Source organism: Sphaerodactylus townsendi, linkage group LG08, assembly GCF_021028975.2.
Source record: "Sphaerodactylus townsendi isolate TG3544 linkage group LG08, MPM_Stown_v2.3, whole genome shotgun sequence".
Classification (NCBI taxonomy): domain Eukaryota; kingdom Metazoa; phylum Chordata; class Lepidosauria; order Squamata; family Sphaerodactylidae; genus Sphaerodactylus; species Sphaerodactylus townsendi.
In genome coordinates, this window is record NC_059432.1 from 110,286,793 (window position 1) to 110,304,278 (window position 17,486).

General features: G+C 58.4%; 1 protein-coding gene across 1 annotated transcript in view; it reads right to left on the minus strand.

The window, feature by feature from the left end:
• Window positions 1-17,486, minus strand: part of LOC125438534 (cytochrome P450 2F2-like) — a 43,403-nt gene that overhangs the window by 2,544 nt on the left and 23,373 nt on the right. The window contains exons 3-8 of the mRNA XM_048506965.1: window positions 12,750-12,899; window positions 11,054-11,214; window positions 9,926-10,102; window positions 8,472-8,613; window positions 6,615-6,799; window positions 2,278-2,419 (exon numbers count right to left, since the gene is read on the minus strand). Of these exons, the coding sequence (XP_048362922.1) occupies window positions 2,278-2,419; window positions 6,615-6,799; window positions 8,472-8,613; window positions 9,926-10,102; window positions 11,054-11,214; window positions 12,750-12,899 (957 nt within the window). The remainder of the gene's footprint in view (window positions 1-2,277; window positions 2,420-6,614; window positions 6,800-8,471; window positions 8,614-9,925; window positions 10,103-11,053; window positions 11,215-12,749; window positions 12,900-17,486) is intronic.

Here is a 17,486-nt window from a genome sequence, read left to right on the forward strand (position 1 = left end):
GCAACTGGCCCCATATCCGACCTGGCTACTGTGATCCATGCATCGGTCACCTACAGATTAGATTATTGTAATGCGCTCTATGCTGGCCTGCCTTTGTTGATGGTCCGGAAATTGAAACTCGTGCAACATACAGCAGCCAGATTACTGACGGGAACATCGTGCCGGGACCGTATCACTCCGGTCTTATACCATCTACGCTGGCTGCCCATCGAGTTCCGAGCCATCTTCAAAGTACTGGTTTTGACCTTTAAGGCTGCTAGCGGCATTGGGCCTGCATATCTGAGGGACCGCATCTCCCCACATTGCCCTGCTAGGGAACGCCACTCCTCGGAGGAGCATCTGCTGGAAATCCCCGGCCCAAAATAGATCCGGCTTTCACCGCCCTGGCCCCTACCTGGTTGAACAGGCTCCCTAAGGAGACCAGGGCCCTGCGTGACCTTCAAAGTTTCCACTTTTGGCCAGCCGGGATAGCCATCAGACCCTCATGTCATCCAGGCCCCCCGTGGATGGGGTTTGGGGCAGGAACTGTTGCCATATTGATTGTTTTAAATTACAGATTTAACTACAGTTTTACATTTTCTTTTATGTTTTAATTATGATGTACACCACCCTGAGCCTACTGGGGAGGGCGGTCTATAAACAAACAAACAAACAATAAATAAATAAATAAATAAATGGTTCCTTCTCCCACCCTGAATATTCCACAGGTATAAATGCTCTACTTGCTTTATTATCATCAGATCCTCTGAAGATGCCAGCCACAGATGCAGGTGAAACATCAGGAGAAAATGCTACTGGAACACAGCCATACAGCCCAGAAACCCCACAACACCCTAGAATTATTTAAATAAAACCCAACAGCTAACATAATTAGGATTTCAGTCACTGAGGGTGCCATGTTAGGATTTATTTGTGTAAATGATCACACAGTAATAAGCCTGTGTGGATATTGTTGATGTTACACAGGATAAAAGCTTATTTATAATTACCTGAGTGAATGGCCCTTTCCGCACGAGCCAAAAGCAACAATGTCGGGCCAGTAAAACACCGTTTTGGCGGGGACCCTTCACACAGGCGCTGCTGCCAAATCGCAGCAGCCATGCTCAGTTCCCACCAAAACGGTGTTTTCAAAACTCGCTCGGGGAGCGAGGTTTTCTGCAAATGCCAGCTTCCATCCACTGCCATGCAAACGGCAGCAGGTGGAAGCCGGCGCATTCCCCTCCACGGCCCCAAACGCCTCCTTACCTCCTGCTGGCTGCCGTCACTCTGAAGAGCCATGGGGACATGCCCCCTGGCCTCTGTAGCTGCAGCCGTCGCTCTGGCCATGGGGGCATGTCCCCTGGCCTCCTCAGAGCAACAGCAGAGCGATGGCTGCCAGCAGGAGGCAAGGGGGCTGCGCGGCTGTGCGGAGTCTGCTCCAACAGCTGCGCAGCCCAAGAGGCCATTTGTGCGAACGGCCCCAGAGCCTGCGTCGGCATGATTAATGCCGATGCAGGCTCCCTCCCTTGGCTGTGCGGAAAGGGCCTCAGTTGTACACTAGAGACATTAGCACATTAATACCGTTAGCCATACAAGTGCTTGCTTGGATTGTTAACCTGGAGATGCCCCACTATTACAACTGATCTCCAGGCGACAGAGATCGGAGATCAAAGATCACCAATAGAATGTGGTGGCTTTAGAAGATGGACTCTATGGTATTACTACCCCGTTGAAGTCCCTCCTCTCATCAAACCACGCCCTCTTCAGGCTTCAAACCCCAAATCTCTAGGTATTTCCTAACCCCTGATGGCAACTCTAAACATAACCTATCCTGCCGGTTGCAAGAAACATTTGGAAAGGAATTATGACAGTGATGGCGAACCTATGGCACAGGTGCCAGAGGTGGCACTCAGAACCCTTTCTGTGGGCACACGTGCACAGAGTTCATCATGTGGGGGAGGCAGAAAATCACCCCCCCACACACACACACATCTAGGCTAGCCTGGGCACGATCCTTTACCTGGGAGTAAGCTCGGTTGCTGGCAATGGGTCTTGCTTCTGAGTAAACCCTCCTAGGGTCATGATTCACCCATTCGAAGCGTTGCACGGTTGCTTCACCAAGCTTACTCCCGAGTAACGTGCGCCTCGGGGCCAACCGTTTTTCGACACTAAAACCTCAGTATTCAGGTTAAATGGCCGTGTTGGCACTTCGCAATAAATAAGTGGGTTTTGGGTTGCAATTTGGGCACTCGGTCTCGAAAAGGTTCGCCATCACTGAGTTATGACATATGTCGCTACCTGCTGAAAAGGGCATAAAGGCTTCCTTGCTGACAAAATGGCCCTCCTCATCCAGGAAGTGATGCGGGTTGAACCGATGAGGGGTCTCCCACTGCTCAGCGTCATACAAGGAAGAATATAAATTGCCCACCACTCCAGTGTCCTGCAAGGAACAAAAAAAAAGTGTGAATTTAAAAAGTCTGTCAGTTAAGGCACGTCTGCCACGTACGGCTTGCTAGGAGCTTAATGAGAACATAACATTGGGAAGTTCTGCAGCTTTCATGCTGGACACAAAGTTCTTGAGCAATTCCTGTTACGTGTTTATGGTCTTGGAGTTGCCAATGATGATATCTGGATTGTCTTAACACCGTAAGGTCTTAACACTATCTGTCTTAAGAACGGAGGCATATGGCCTATAGAAGAAGAAGAAGAGTTTGGATTTATATCCCCCCTTTCTCTCCTGCAGGAGATTCAAAGTGGCCTACAATCTCCTTACCCTTCCCCGCTCACAACAAACACACTGTGAGGTGGATGGGGCTGAGAGAGCTCTGAAAAGCTGTGACTAGCCCAAGGTCACCCAGCTGGTGTGTGTGGGACTGCACAGGCTAATCTGAATTCCTATGTCCCCAGGCACACGTCTTTTGGTCACTGGGGGGCACTGGGAGGGGGCGCTGGGGCACACACCACTAAGCCCTGCCCCTGACCTCTGTGCAGGCAGGCTTTTGAAAGCTGGCCTGTATGGAGGTGGGGGACAGGGCTCAGGGTGGAACCATGCCCCTGAGCCATGCCCTTGAGCTCGAGGGGCTGCAAGGGGCACGGGGGTGGGGGAACACCCAGAGAAGGAGTTGTCTCCGGGCGCCATTTCCCCCCTAATACAGCTCTGCTTAAGAAGGATTCTTCTAGAGCAGGGGTCTGCAACCTGCGGCTCTCCAGATGTTCAGGAACTACAATTCCCATCAGCCCCTGTCAGCATGGCATGCAGACGCATGTTCTAGAGAGACTTGCCAAGCTCCAGATAGGTCCACCATTGCCAAAGATATGGGGTGGCTGCACTATAGTTAGCAAACCAAACGACTCTGCACCTTTCAGGCTAACATGCTTACCTCCTCTCTGCACCCCCCCACCCATGGCATCAGGCATGCACCTGAATTGCTCTTGCTTTCACAGAGAAAGCCAAGAGCAAAAGCAGGAGGCACACGGCAACTTCCTTGCCGTGTGCCACTTCCTCTCCCGCTGCACGGCAACTTCCTTGTAGATCAGTACAAGGACGTTTTCTGTATTGGGCCTCTGTTGCTGGAACAGCGTAATCGGCCACTGTGTAATCAACGGCTGTGTAATCAGCCATACAAGACTTTTAAAAGATACCTTTTAATATAGATTTGTAATCTTCCCCAATAAATACAAAAGAAGCAGAGTAAAGATTCGTATGATACACCTAGACCTTATATATACATTCAGCTTAATAAACTTTAATAAACATTTATTAAGCATTCGGCTTAATAAACATAAGAGCCGCTAACCGCTTTACAGTCACGATAGTGATGTGGTTACTTGAACAAAACAAGATTTTTTTTGATAAATCAGCACGCTTGGTTTTAAATGTATACAATAACCGAAACAAAATTCGTCTCCCCCTTCAGGGGAGGTGTCCGGGGGTCGCCGCGGCGGCTTGTCCTGGACTCGGCTGGCCAGGGGGCGGGGCCAGCAGTGGAGCGGCAGCGGGAGCCGGCGAGGGCTGGGCCCGCCGAAGAAGCCGCAGCTGCAGCTGGTGAAGCCATCAGCCGAGCCTGATCGGGGCGAGAGCGAGGCGAGGCATGCCCCCGGAGCCCGGCCGAGGCTTGAAAAGGGAAGGCAGGGCGGAAGAGCGAGGCTGGCTGCAGCAGGGCGCGGGAGGGAGCTGCGGAGGCTGGGATCGGCTGGGGAAGGAGCGGCGGGAGAGGAGACACGGAGGCTAGCGAGGGGGTGGCTGGTTGAAGAGGTGGAAGGGAGTGAAGGCAGAGAGGCGGTAGAAAGAGGAGAAAGAGAGAGCGAGGTGGAAGAAAGAGGAGAGAGAGCGAGGTGGAAGAAAGAGGAGAGAGAGAGCGAGGCGGTAGAAAGAGGAGAAAGAGAGAGCGAGGCGGAAGAAAGAGGAGAGAGAGAAAGCAAGGAGGAAGAGAGAGAAGGGAGAGAGAACGGAGAGGCGAAGAGGAGAAGAGAGAGAGAGAGCGGGGAAGGACCAGGGAAGAGTGAGGAGGAGGGAAGAGAGACGGACTCAATAAGGGGCGGCAATCCCCCTGTGGGAGGGGCTACCAACCCCAGGCGCGCGTAGGGTGAGCCCAGCCGGTAGGGAGGGCACCTTCCCCTCCCTCCTCAGGGGGCACCCTGTGGTTCAGGCAGCTGACTTCTTTAGGAACCCCAAAGACCGGGGCTGCAGACGAGGAGACCAACACCTCAGAAAGGGACGGTGGGACGGCTTGTCAGCCCCAGCCGCAGGAGGGGGAGGGAGAGCGCCACAGGAGGGCAGGATACAAATTGAATAAATCAAATCAAATCAAATCAATTCCCCTGAAGATGCCAGCCACAGATGCAGGAGAGAATGCTGCTAGAACACGGCCATACAGCCCGGAAACCACACAGCACCACAGCAATACCGTTCTTGCAGCCAACTTAGAATTCTGCAAATGTACAACTTGTACATTTGATGAAGATAACACAGCTATATTATAAGATTTTTTAAAAGCCCCGTATGTGTTTGCATGAACCCTTCCATGAAAGGTTCAGAGTGGTTCAGTTTACTAATTTCCAGGTGCGGCCCGGGCATCTCCCACAATTCCAACTACAGAGAGGAACTAATGCAGACTAGAAAGTGATTTAAATGAATGAATAAAAAACTTTGGCACCAACTTTGAGCAAGTGTACATGTGTGCAGTAAGGAAAAAAAGGAGAATGTGGTACATTTGCTGAACAAGCAGCATCTGTCTGGTCTTCGCCTGTGTGAATAAATTGCCATCAAAGTCACAGCTTTTCTTTTTTTATGTAATTTTTTTCATTTTCTCAGCACACACAAAAAAACCCCACTTTCACACCCCCAACCCATCAATACAAAACAAAAAATACAAAATACAGAAAAGAAAAATAAACACACACAAAAGAATTAAGGTATAACTCATAAGAACATAAGAATATAAGAACTCATACAATAACTGGACTCAGCCTATTGTAACCAATTAAACTACACACCATAACACCAAATAACGACTTCCCGATATCTCACTGCTGAATTCTAATCCATTCTAGGTTCATGCAACTATTTAAACTGGAACAATTTATCAGGCGCCTTCCACACCTGCGGAATAATGCACTTTCAATCCACTTTCAATGCAGTTTGCAGCTGGATTTTACCATGCGGAATAGCAAAACCTACTTGCAAACATTTGTGAAAGTGGGTTGAAAGTGCATTATTCTTCTTATGTGGAAAGGGCCTCAGTTACATACTTTATCATTTCTATTATTCTATTTCGACCTGCTGTTTTCTTTTAAACCTCAGGTACTGCAATCATTTCTCTTCTACTATATTAGTCCCAATAGAAAAACTTCATGCTTTAAAAGTCACAGCTTTTCAAGGCAACTAAAGTTGTTGGCCAATGCCTTCCGGCACAGAGCTGGCCTTGGTTGTCTCCCTTCCAAGTACTGATCTGCTTAGCTTCTCTCAGCAAGGGACATCAGAGGCTTACTGACCCCAATTAGGCCATTTCTGCACGGTCCAACTATCCTGGGATGGGCAAGTGAAATATCTTGGTTCGTGCAAGTTTTCCGCATAGTTTCCGGATCTAAAGTGAGCCTGCTTCAGTGTTGCCCTGTGATATTTCCTCTATCTCAAGATGTCGGATTTTCAAAAATCGTCAAATTGGCAGTTCTTTGCAAATATCCCGGGGTGACCCTGCTGCAATGCAAACACCACAGGAGCAGAACCATTTTTCTTTCCTGCCTCACCGCTCTGGGTTCGCGCATGCAGGGGTGCACTTGCGGTGTAAATACAAAAGACCCCGGCTGGTGCAGAACAAACTGGAGTGTTATCTCTCAGTCCTAACTTGGCTCCTGGAAAGAAATGGGCAGTCGTGTGGAGGGAGAAACGGGAATAAAATAGACCCAGTTTGTAAGATACTGGTTGTAACCCGGCAAAATTGTGTCGTGCTGGAATGGCCTTCGTGACCCCCAGTGAGAAGCAGTGGTGGTTTGCCACTGCCTTCCTTTGCAGAGTCTTTCTTGGTGGTCTCCCTTGCAAGTACTGACCCAGTTTAGCTTCTGACGAGACTGGGCTATTCTAGATCGCTCCACCTCCCCTTCCCATAAATAGGTGAAAAAGAAAAGTTGAGTACCTTCTTAATAAGAAACCCTTGCACGACTGTATCCTTCGTACATTTTCGGAATGTGACGGGAACGATGGCACTATAACGCTGGACCTCATGAATCACCGCGAATGTATAAGGCAGTTTTTTCCAGTCATCATAGCAGATTATTCGAGAAGGTCCCAAAACATCATCCAGCTCCTTCTGGACGTTAGCTGAAGAGATTTGTTGACACATAGAACTGAGGGAAGAGCTTGTGGGACAATGCTTCAAAAAAAGTGAGTTCACTGGGAAAATACTTTATATTTGGTATTTCTAGGCGTTTTCCAGATGGACATAATATCCTGGGGGGAAACCGAGATCATACAAACTGAGCCATTTGTTTCGGTTTCTCCCTCCGCACGGCTGCCGCCAGGACGTTCAGACCAGGAGGAAGAATTCCAGGCAATTATCCATGACCCCCGATTTAGTTTCATTTTCCACACCAACATTGTTGCGCATGTGTGAACTGTCTCATTCTGATTGGCTGAAAGCAGTGAGGCAGGAAAAATAAACCAGTTCATCTGCCATGTTTTTGCATGGAAGCGGGGGCGGCATGGGTTTTTTAAAAAAGAGCTGCCAATATACTGGTTTTTTTGAAACCCGGGATGAGGGAAATCTTGCAGGGCGGGACCGAGTTAGCCCCGGAAGCCATGCGGAAGTCATGGCTGAACTAGGATGTTTCACCTCCTTAACCCAGGATACAAGCTCCATGCGGAAAATGTCCTAGTCTGCCTTTCTCACTGGGACTCAAGGGCAGATTACACAGAACAAGCGAAACGTCAAAGGGACGGGACATTCCATAAACTAGGAAACAGGATTTGGTTTTGGAACCGACCAGAAATTTTAAAAACAGAACTGAAGCAAAGCTTAACGGTTAACAAGACACATTAAAGGATGCCAGATCATGTAGTAGGATCCAATTTACAACAACCTGTACATAGGAGCCCTTTCATAGAAACATAAAGCTGGAAGGGACCTCAAGATCTACTCCAATCCCCAGCCCTACGCACAAAATTCACATTGCACATTTGTATAGACCTGTAAGGTATCATCACCACACCAACTCCCCCTCTACTGAAGATTCCCAGTTTACCCTTTATGCTGCTTTTGAAGGACCATAGCTTCACAGGTTTGGTTGCCAACCTGTAGGCAGGGACGCCCTATACATTAGGTGCTTTAAGCATAGTGCAGGGGCGTATCTGCCAGAGGAACGTGGGGTGTCACATGTCCCTGGTCGCACATGATCTAATCATGGGGGGGGCACCAGGCCTGGTCCACTCGCTGGCTTCAGGTGGTAAACTTGGGTGTCTCGCTGGCTCCAAGCAGTAGAACTGGATGCTGATGCCGGCTCCACACAGTAAACCTGGATGCCAGCACTGGCTCCAAGCGGTAGACCTGGGCACTGTGTGTGTGTGTGTGTGTGTGTGTGTGTGTGTGTGTGTGTGTGTGTGTGTGTGTGTGTGTGTGTGTGTGTGTGTGTGTGTGTGTGTGTGTGTGTGTGTGTGTGTGTGTGTAGATTTTGCCCCTGGTGTCCATTTTTCCAAGATATGCCTCTGGCGCAGTGCCTATGAATATTTTTACTGTAGAGTTCCCTCCCCCCCCACACACACAAAGGGGGAAATCACAAAATGGTGAACAGGAATAATTTCCAGGAGGTAAGTTCAGACAAAGGGGGGTGGGGGTGGATTTTACAAAAGTTTTAGGAGATTTGTCTGCCCCTTCTGATGAAGTCATCTTCTACCAAGACTTCATACACCCAAACAAAGTGTGGTGTGTTCATTATGGACTACCATTGGTGGTGGCAAGAGGATGTACATTTGTAGGCCAATATCTCCCCTTTCTCACCTTGAATATTAGGGTAAGCAGCCATATATAACAATGCCCAGTACAAGGTAGTAGCTGTGGTGTCTACTCCTGCCCCAAAGAGCTCCAGTATACTGTGTACCATGTTGTCTTTACTATATGTAGCCATAGGATTATCTTTGCTCTGAGGAAGAAACAAATCTGTGATTATAACCAGGCAACGTTTTGATAAAAATAGCCTGTCACTATCAATCCTTTTCATGCCCAGTTTCCATTCAGTTGTATAATATTCCATACAGAATGTTGTTATCAATAACAGAAATATTGCTTTCTCAGAATCAATAAGTAAATGATTATATGGAGCTTTAAGGAACTCTCATTGTATAGCTTCTGAGCTCAAGGGAGGGGGGATGAACACAGAAATACGGTGCCATATGGAATAAAAGACTAAGATGTTTTACTAACCAAGAAAGGAGTAAAATATACATAAAGGTGTTGCTGGTGAAAAATGCCACTAAGGGGCAAAGTGGCCCTAAAACTATGAGCAGATGTCTCAACAGGATGGCCAGATGGCTCAGAGAGGCTAAAAATAACCACAAGCTGACTGCAAAGAGGCAAAGCAGAACTGAGTCCAAATTCTAGGCTAAGGGTCAAGGGCTCAGCGAAACTGAGCATGTGCAATGAAGAAGAAGAAGAGTTGGATTTATATCCACACTTCTCTCCTGTAGGAGATTCAAGGGGGCTTACAAACTCCTTTCCCTTCCTCTCCCCACAACAGACACCTCGTGAGGCAGGTGAGGCTGAGAGAGCTCAGAAGAACTGTTCATATAGAGCAGTGGTGGCGAACCTATGGCACGGGTACCAGAGGTGGCACTCAGAGCCCTCTCTGTGGGCACGCATGCACAGAGTTCGTCATGTGATAATAGTGTAATTATTTCAGGGAGATTATTAGCATTAAACCTAAGACCTAGTTTTGGGGAAGCAGTGTAGGTAACCCTGTTAAGCGCTGTTAAACCCTACTGATTTTCATGGGAAGAACGAAAGTGTGATCCTTTACCTGACAGTAAGCTCGGTTGCTGGCAATGGGGTTTGCTTCTGAGTAAACCCTCCTAGGGTCGTGATTCACCCGTTTGAAGCGTTGCACAGTTGCTTCAAAGCAAAGCCACCGACTACCACCAAGCTTACTCCCGAGTAACATGTGCCTTTGAGCCAACTGTTTTTTCTATACCAGGGGTAGGGAACCTGCGGCTCTCCAGATGTTCAGGAACTACAATTCCCATCTGCCAATTGGCCATGCTGGTAGGGGCTGATGGGAATTGTAGTTCCTGAACATCTGGAGAGCCACAGGTTCCCTACCCCTGTTCTATACTAAAACCTCAGTATTCAGGTTAAATTGCCATGTTGGCACTTTGCGATAAATAAGTGGGTTTTGGGTTGCAGTTTGGGCACTCGGTCTCGAAAAGGTTCGCCATCACTGATATAGAGTCATAACTTACCTTGTCTATTTGATTCAGGTAGAAGTCTATGAAATCCTGTGGATCCTCTGAGCACCTGCTCTTCTCATGGCTGCTAATCGCTTCCTTTGCAATAGCACCAGCAACCTTTAGGGCATTGACAGGTTTTCTCGGAGGTCCTGTTAAACGACGTATCCATTTTGGAAGGATGAAATAAAGCTAACCGAGAAAAGAAGTCAGTTATGGGAATGTTTATCACATAAAAGGGTGGCATCCCTGTATTTACGAAATGCTGTCTTCCATTGTTGCCGTTTTCAAATAGCAGATATTTGATGAGTAGATTTTCAATGGGTAGATTTCACAACTTTGGCACTGTACAGGGAGTATTCAAAGTCACATGTAGAACGCCAAAATTATGAAATAAATGCCCATGCCTATTTGGCCCTAAATGTACGTGCGCAAGTGATCATGTTAATCCCAGGAATAGCTATAAAAGATTATCAGAAAATTTGTATTCACATTTGACCTGATGATACCCTGAAATTTTGGTGCTGATATGTTCAAAAATGCGCCCCCTGCAGGCCGAAACATGAAAAAAAACCACCAAAAAATAAAAACGCAATTCGGCTGGTGATCCGAATCCCATGGATCTGTCCGAATCTCCAACCCTACTTGAAGTTTTGACCATGACCCCCTGATTCTATCTACAAGGACAAGAGTGAAGCTATAGGATCATCTACAGGTCTGGTATAGGATGGGTTTACATGTCTAGTTCTGGTTGAGATACTTAATATTGAATACAGAATTGATTATTAGAATGATTTTAAGCAATTTACAGTGGTTTTCGTTGTCATTAGTTTTTGTCAGTTTCGGTTTTTGTCCATCCTTTCCCTGAAAATTTTGTCTGTTTTCGTTGTTTGCTCCAGTTTTTGTCAGTTTTTGTTGGTGCGCGCTCTAATTTTGCAACAAAAAACAGCAACCCATGCAGTTTCATGGTTTTCCAGTGTTTGCCTCGGTTTTCGTCGGTATCGGATGTCGCCGAGATTTCCTGGACGGATTATCGACGAAAACCAAGGTTCCACTGTAGTAATTTTGGATTATTTATACAAGATAGGTATTATCACAGGAAAGAACAGTTTTTTTAAAAAAAAATTTGCATTCAAAACTTACGAAGTGAAAGGGATGAGTGATGAATTCTATTATAATGTCAACATGGTGAAACAGCTTGTACAATTTTTCATCTCCAGAGGAAAAGCCATGTCCCCAAACTACTGTGGAGATCACAGTGGAAACTGAATGCAAGAGGTGTTTCCAGGGGTCCAGTGGCTTACCTGAAAACACAAATATCGGAATAGTTAGTTCGACAAAAACCTGATTTGAAGACACAGCAAAAGCTTCATACAGATTTTTTTTAAAAAATCCTCTGAGCTCATTTGGATATCCCTGAACAGAAGAAATTGAAATTGAAAGATTTACATGTTTAATACCCACTTGGAGCTGTTTCTCAGGCTAACAACCTACCTCATAGGGTTGGTGTGATGACAAAATTAGGAGAGAGAGTTGGAAATTATCTATTAAAGTGGAAATTAACTTGTATTGTCGAAAGCTTTCACAGCCGGATTCAACTGATTGTGGTGGGTTTTCCAGGCTGTGTGGCCGTGGTCTGGTGGGTCTTGTTCCTAATGTTTTGCCTGCATCTGTGGCTGGCATCTTCAGAGGTGTATCACAGAGGGAAGTCTGTTACACACTGTGTCCAGTGAGAAGGGAATGTTTTATTAAAAAAATTATACCCCTGCCGCAGCACTGCCCACCAAGCTCTGGAATGCCCCACCCTCGGAACACCCTGGCCACGCCCCCACCGTGTCACGCCCCAACCGGCCCCTTTGGCCCCACCACCATTGGAACCTGTTGTTAAAAATGTTGAATCCCACCACTGTTTGGCTCGATTCCTCAGGACCTGTAAGATGGAATTATTCCGCTGGGCCTATGGTTCAGGACAGCAATGGTGGAACATCAGCATCTCCCATTTAGGATTTACGCCCCTGTTCTGTTGTCATGTCTCCGCCCCCCCACGTGACCAGCTGCCATGCACCCTGGGACATGTGGCCCCCTGCAGTTTTTGATAATAAAACTGCAAAGATTGTCATGCCCTTATATAAAGCCGTGGTGCGACCGCACTTGGAGTCCTGTGTCCAGTTCTGGTCTCCGCATCTCAAAAAGGATATTGAGGAGATAGAAAAAGTGCAGAGAAGGGCAACAAGGATGATTGAGGGACTGGAGCACCTTCCTTATGAGGAGAGGCTGCAGCGTTTGGGACTCTTTAGTTTGGAGAGGAGGCGGCTGAGGGGGGATATGATTGAAGTCTATAAAATTATGCATGGGGTAGAAAATGTGGACAGAGAGAAATTTTTCTCTCTTTCTCACAATACCAGAACCAGGGGGCATCCATTGAAAAGAATTAGAAGAATTAGGACTAATAAAAGGAAACACTTCTTCACGCAACGTGTGATTGGTGTTTGGAATATGCTGCCACAGGAGGTGGTGATGGCCACTAACCTGGATAGCTTTAAAAGGGGCTTGGACAGATTTATGGAGGAGAAGTCGATTTATGGCTACCAATCTTGATCCTCCTTGATCGGAGATTGCAAATGCCTTAACAGACCAGGTGATCGGGAGCAACAGCCGCAGAAGGCCATTGCTTTCACCTCCTACATGTGAGCTCCCCAAGGCACCTGGTGGGCCACTGCGAGTAGCAGAGAGCTGGACTAGATGGACTCTGGTCTGATCCAGCTGGCTTGTTCTTATGTTCTTCTTATGTTCTTATGCAGCTATCCAGACAGATTTCAAAGTTCACAATTTTCCTGACCTTTCTGAAGGGCAAAGTACTCCACCAGTTGAGAGGCCTGCTCTTGTACTTGGAGCTCTATGACGGATTTCCCCACTCCCAGTTTCCTCAGGACGGTTAGTCCAAAATGCCTTTGCTGCTTCCATGAGTGACCGTTGGAAAACATAATGCCTGTAAATGGAATAGGGTTGAATGGAAAAGTAACAAAGAAATACTAGATGTGGTTTTTATTTTATTTTATTTATTTGTTAGATTTATAGGCCGCCTCACCCCCGAAGGGCTCGAGGCGGCTCACAATATAGCTGTTCTCAGTGACAGTTGGAGAAGTTTCAGTGTCACATGTAAACAAGGTGGGCCATATTGCAACTTGGCCAACAAATTCCTTATCGTCGAAGGCTTTCACGGCCGGAATCACTTGGGTGCTATGTGGTTTCCGGGCTGCATGGCCGTGTTCTAGCAGCATTCTCTCCTGACTCTCCAGATTTATGGAGGAGAAGTCGATTTATGGCTACCAATCTTGATCCTCTTTGATCTGAGATTGCAAATGCCTTAACAGCCCCCCCCCACCCCCCCCCCCCCCCACCCCCCCCCCCCCCCACCCCCCCCCCCCCCCACCCCCCCCCCCCCCCACCCCCCCCCCCCCCCACCCCCCCCCCCCCCCACCCCCCCCCCCCCCCACCCCCCCCCCCCCCCACCCCCCCCCCCCCCCACCCCCCCCCCCCCCCACCCCCCCCCCCCCCCACCCCCCCCCCCCCCCACCCCCCCCCCCCCCCACCCCCCCCCCCCCCCACCCCCCCCCCCCCCCACCCCCCCCCCCCCCCACCCCCCCCCCCCCCCACCCCCCCCCCCCCCCACCCCCCCCCCCCCCCACCCCCCCCCCCCCCCACCCCCCCCCCCCCCCACCCCCCCCCCCCCCCACCCCCCCCCCCCCCCACCCCCCCCCCCCCCCACCCCCCCCCCCCCCCACCCCCCCCCCCCCCCACCCCCCCCCCCCCCCACCCCCCCCCCCCCCCACCCCCCCCCCCCCCCACCCCCCCCCCCCCCCACCCCCCCCCCCCCCCACCCCCCCCCCCCCCCACCCCCCCCCCCCCCCACCCCCCCCCCCCCCCACCCCCCCCCCCCCCCACCCCCCCCCCCCCCCACCCCCCCCCCCCCCCACCCCCCCCCCCCCCCACCCCCCCCCCCCCCCACCCCCCCCCCCCCCCACCCCCCCCCCCCCCCACCCCCCCCCCCCCCCACCCCCCCCCCCCCCCACCCCCCCCCCCCCCCACCCCCCCCCCCCCCCACCCCCCCCCCCCCCCACCCCCCCCCCCCCCCACCCCCCCCCCCCCCCACCCCCCCCCCCCCCCACCCCCCCCCCCCCCCACCCCCCCCCCCCCCCACCCCCCCCCCCCCCCACCCCCCCCCCCCCCCACCCCCCCCCCCCCCCACCCCCCCCCCCCCCCACCCCCCCCCCCCCCCACCCCCCCCCCCCCCCACCCCCCCCCCCCCCCACCCCCCCCCCCCCCCACCCCCCCCCCCCCCCACCCCCCCCCCCCCCCACCCCCCCCCCCCCCCACCCCCCCCCCCCCCCACCCCCCCCCCCCCCCACCCCCCCCCCCCCCCACCCCCCCCCCCCCCCACCCCCCCCCCCCCCCACCCCCCCCCCCCCCCACCCCCCCCCCCCCCCACCCCCCCCCCCCCCCACCCCCCCCCCCCCCCACCCCCCCCCCCCCCCACCCCCCCCCCCCCCCACCCCCCCCCCCCCCCACCCCCCCCCCCCCCCACCCCCCCCCCCCCCCACCCCCCCCCCCCCCCACCCCCCCCCCCCCCCACCCCCCCCCCCCCCCACCCCCCCCCCCCCCCACCCCCCCCCCCCCCCACCCCCCCCCCCCCCCACCCCCCCCCCCCCCCACCCCCCCCCCCCCCCACCCCCCCCCCCCCCCACCCCCCCCCCCCCCCACCCCCCCCCCCCCCCACCCCCCCCCCCCCCCACCCCCCCCCCCCCCCACCCCCCCCCCCCCCCACCCCCCCCCCCCCCCACCCCCCCCCCCCCCCACCCCCCCCCCCCCCCACCCCCCCCCCCCCCCACCCCCCCCCCCCCCCACCCCCCCCCCCCCCCACCCCCCCCCCCCCCCACCCCCCCCCCCCCCCACCCCCCCCCCCCCCCACCCCCCCCCCCCCCCACCCCCCCCCCCCCCCACCCCCCCCCCCCCCCACCCCCCCCCCCCCCCACCCCCCCCCCCCCCCACCCCCCCCCCCCCCCACCCCCCCCCCCCCCCACCCCCCCCCCCCCCCACCCCCCCCCCCCCCCACCCCCCCCCCCCCCCACCCCCCCCCCCCCCCACCCCCCCCCCCCCCCACCCCCCCCCCCCCCCACCCCCCCCCCCCCCCACCCCCCCCCCCCCCCACCCCCCCCCCCCCCCACCCCCCCCCCCCCCCACCCCCCCCCCCCCCCACCCCCCCCCCCCCCCACCCCCCCCCCCCCCCACCCCCCCCCCCCCCCACCCCCCCCCCCCCCCACCCCCCCCCCCCCCCACCCCCCCCCCCCCCCACCCCCCCCCCCCCCCACCCCCCCCCCCCCCCACCCCCCCCCCCCCCCACCCCCCCCCCCCCCCACCCCCCCCCCCCCCCACCCCCCCCCCCCCCCACCCCCCCCCCCCCCCACCCCCCCCCCCCCCCACCCCCCCCCCCCCCCACCCCCCCCCCCCCCCACCCCCCCCCCCCCCCACCCCCCCCCCCCCCCACCCCCCCCCCCCCCCACCCCCCCCCCCCCCCACCCCCCCCCCCCCCCACCCCCCCCCCCCCCCACCCCCCCCCCCCCCCACCCCCCCCCCCCCCCACCCCCCCCCCCCCCCACCCCCCCCCCCCCCCACCCCCCCCCCCCCCCACCCCCCCCCCCCCCCACCCCCCCCCCCCCCCACCCCCCCCCCCCCCCACCCCCCCCCCCCCCCACCCCCCCCCCCCCCCACCCCCCCCCCCCCCCACCCCCCCCCCCCCCCACCCCCCCCCCCCCCCACCCCCCCCCCCCCCCACCCCCCCCCCCCCCCACCCCCCCCCCCCCCCACCCCCCCCCCCCCCCACCCCCCCCCCCCCCCACCCCCCCCCCCCCCCACCCCCCCCCCCCCCCACCCCCCCCCCCCCCCACCCCCCCCCCCCCCCACCCCCCCCCCCCCCCACCCCCCCCCCCCCCCACCCCCCCCCCCCCCCACCCCCCCCCCCCCCCACCCCCCCCCCCCCCCACCCCCCCCCCCCCCCACCCCCCCCCCCCCCCACCCCCCCCCCCCCCCACCCCCCCCCCCCCCCACCCCCCCCCCCCCCCACCCCCCCCCCCCCCCACCCCCCCCCCCCCCCACCCCCCCCCCCCCCCACCCCCCCCCCCCCCCACCCCCCCCCCCCCCCACCCCCCCCCCCCCCCACCCCCCCCCCCCCCCACCCCCCCCCCCCCCCACCCCCCCCCCCCCCCACCCCCCCCCCCCCCCACCCCCCCCCCCCCCCACCCCCCCCCCCCCCCACCCCCCCCCCCCCCCACCCCCCCCCCCCCCCACCCCCCCCCCCCCCCACCCCCCCCCCCCCCCACCCCCCCCCCCCCCCACCCCCCCCCCCCCCCACCCCCCCCCCCCCCCACCCCCCCCCCCCCCCACCCCCCCCCCCCCCCACCCCCCCCCCCCCCCACCCCCCCCCCCCCCCACCCCCCCCCCCCCCCACCCCCCCCCCCCCCCACCCCCCCCCCCCCCCACCCCCCCCCCCCCCCACCCCCCCCCCCCCCCACCCCCCCCCCCCCCCACCCCCCCCCCCCCCCACCCCCCCCCCCCCCCACCCCCCCCCCCCCCCACCCCCCCCCCCCCCCACCCCCCCCCCCCCCCACCCCCCCCCCCCCCCACCCCCCCCCCCCCCCACCCCCCCCCCCCCCCACCCCCCCCCCCCCCCACCCCCCCCCCCCCCCACCCCCCCCCCCCCCCACCCCCCCCCCCCCCCACCCCCCCCCCCCCCCACCCCCCCCCCCCCCCACCCCCCCCCCCCCCCACCCCCCCCCCCCCCCACCCCCCCCCCCCCCCACCCCCCCCCCCCCCCACCCCCCCCCCCCCCCACCCCCCCCCCCCCCCACCCCCCCCCCCCCCCACCCCCCCCCCCCCCCACCCCCCCCCCCCCCCACCCCCCCCCCCCCCCACCCCCCCCCCCCCCCACCCCCCCCCCCCCCCACCCCCCCCCCCCCCCACCCCCCCCCCCCCCCACCCCCCCCCCCCCCCACCCCCCCCCCCCCCCACCCCCCCCCCCCCCCACCCCCCCCCCCCCCCACCCCCCCCCCCCCCCACCCCCCCCCCCCCCCACCCCCCCCCCCCCCCACCCCCCCCCCCCCCCACCCCCCCCCCCCCCCACCCCCCCCCCCCCCCACCCCCCCCCCCCCCCACCCCCCCCCCCCCCCACCCCCCCCCCCCCCCACCCCCCCCCCCCCCCACCCCCCCCCCCCCCCACCCCCCCCCCCCCCCACCCCCCCCCCCCCCCACCCCCCCCCCCCCCCACCCCCCCCCCCCCCCACCCCCCCCCCCCCCCACCCCCCCCCCCCCCCACCCCCCCCCCCCCCCACCCCCCCCCCCCCCCACCCCCCCCCCCCCCCACCCCCCCCCCCCCCCACCCCCCCCCCCCCCCACCCCCCCCCCCCCCCACCCCCCCCCCCCCCCACCCCCCCCCCCCCCCACCCCCCCCCCCCCCCACCCCCCCCCCCCCCCACCCCCCCCCCCCCCCACCCCCCCCCCCCCCCACCCCCCCCCCCCCCCA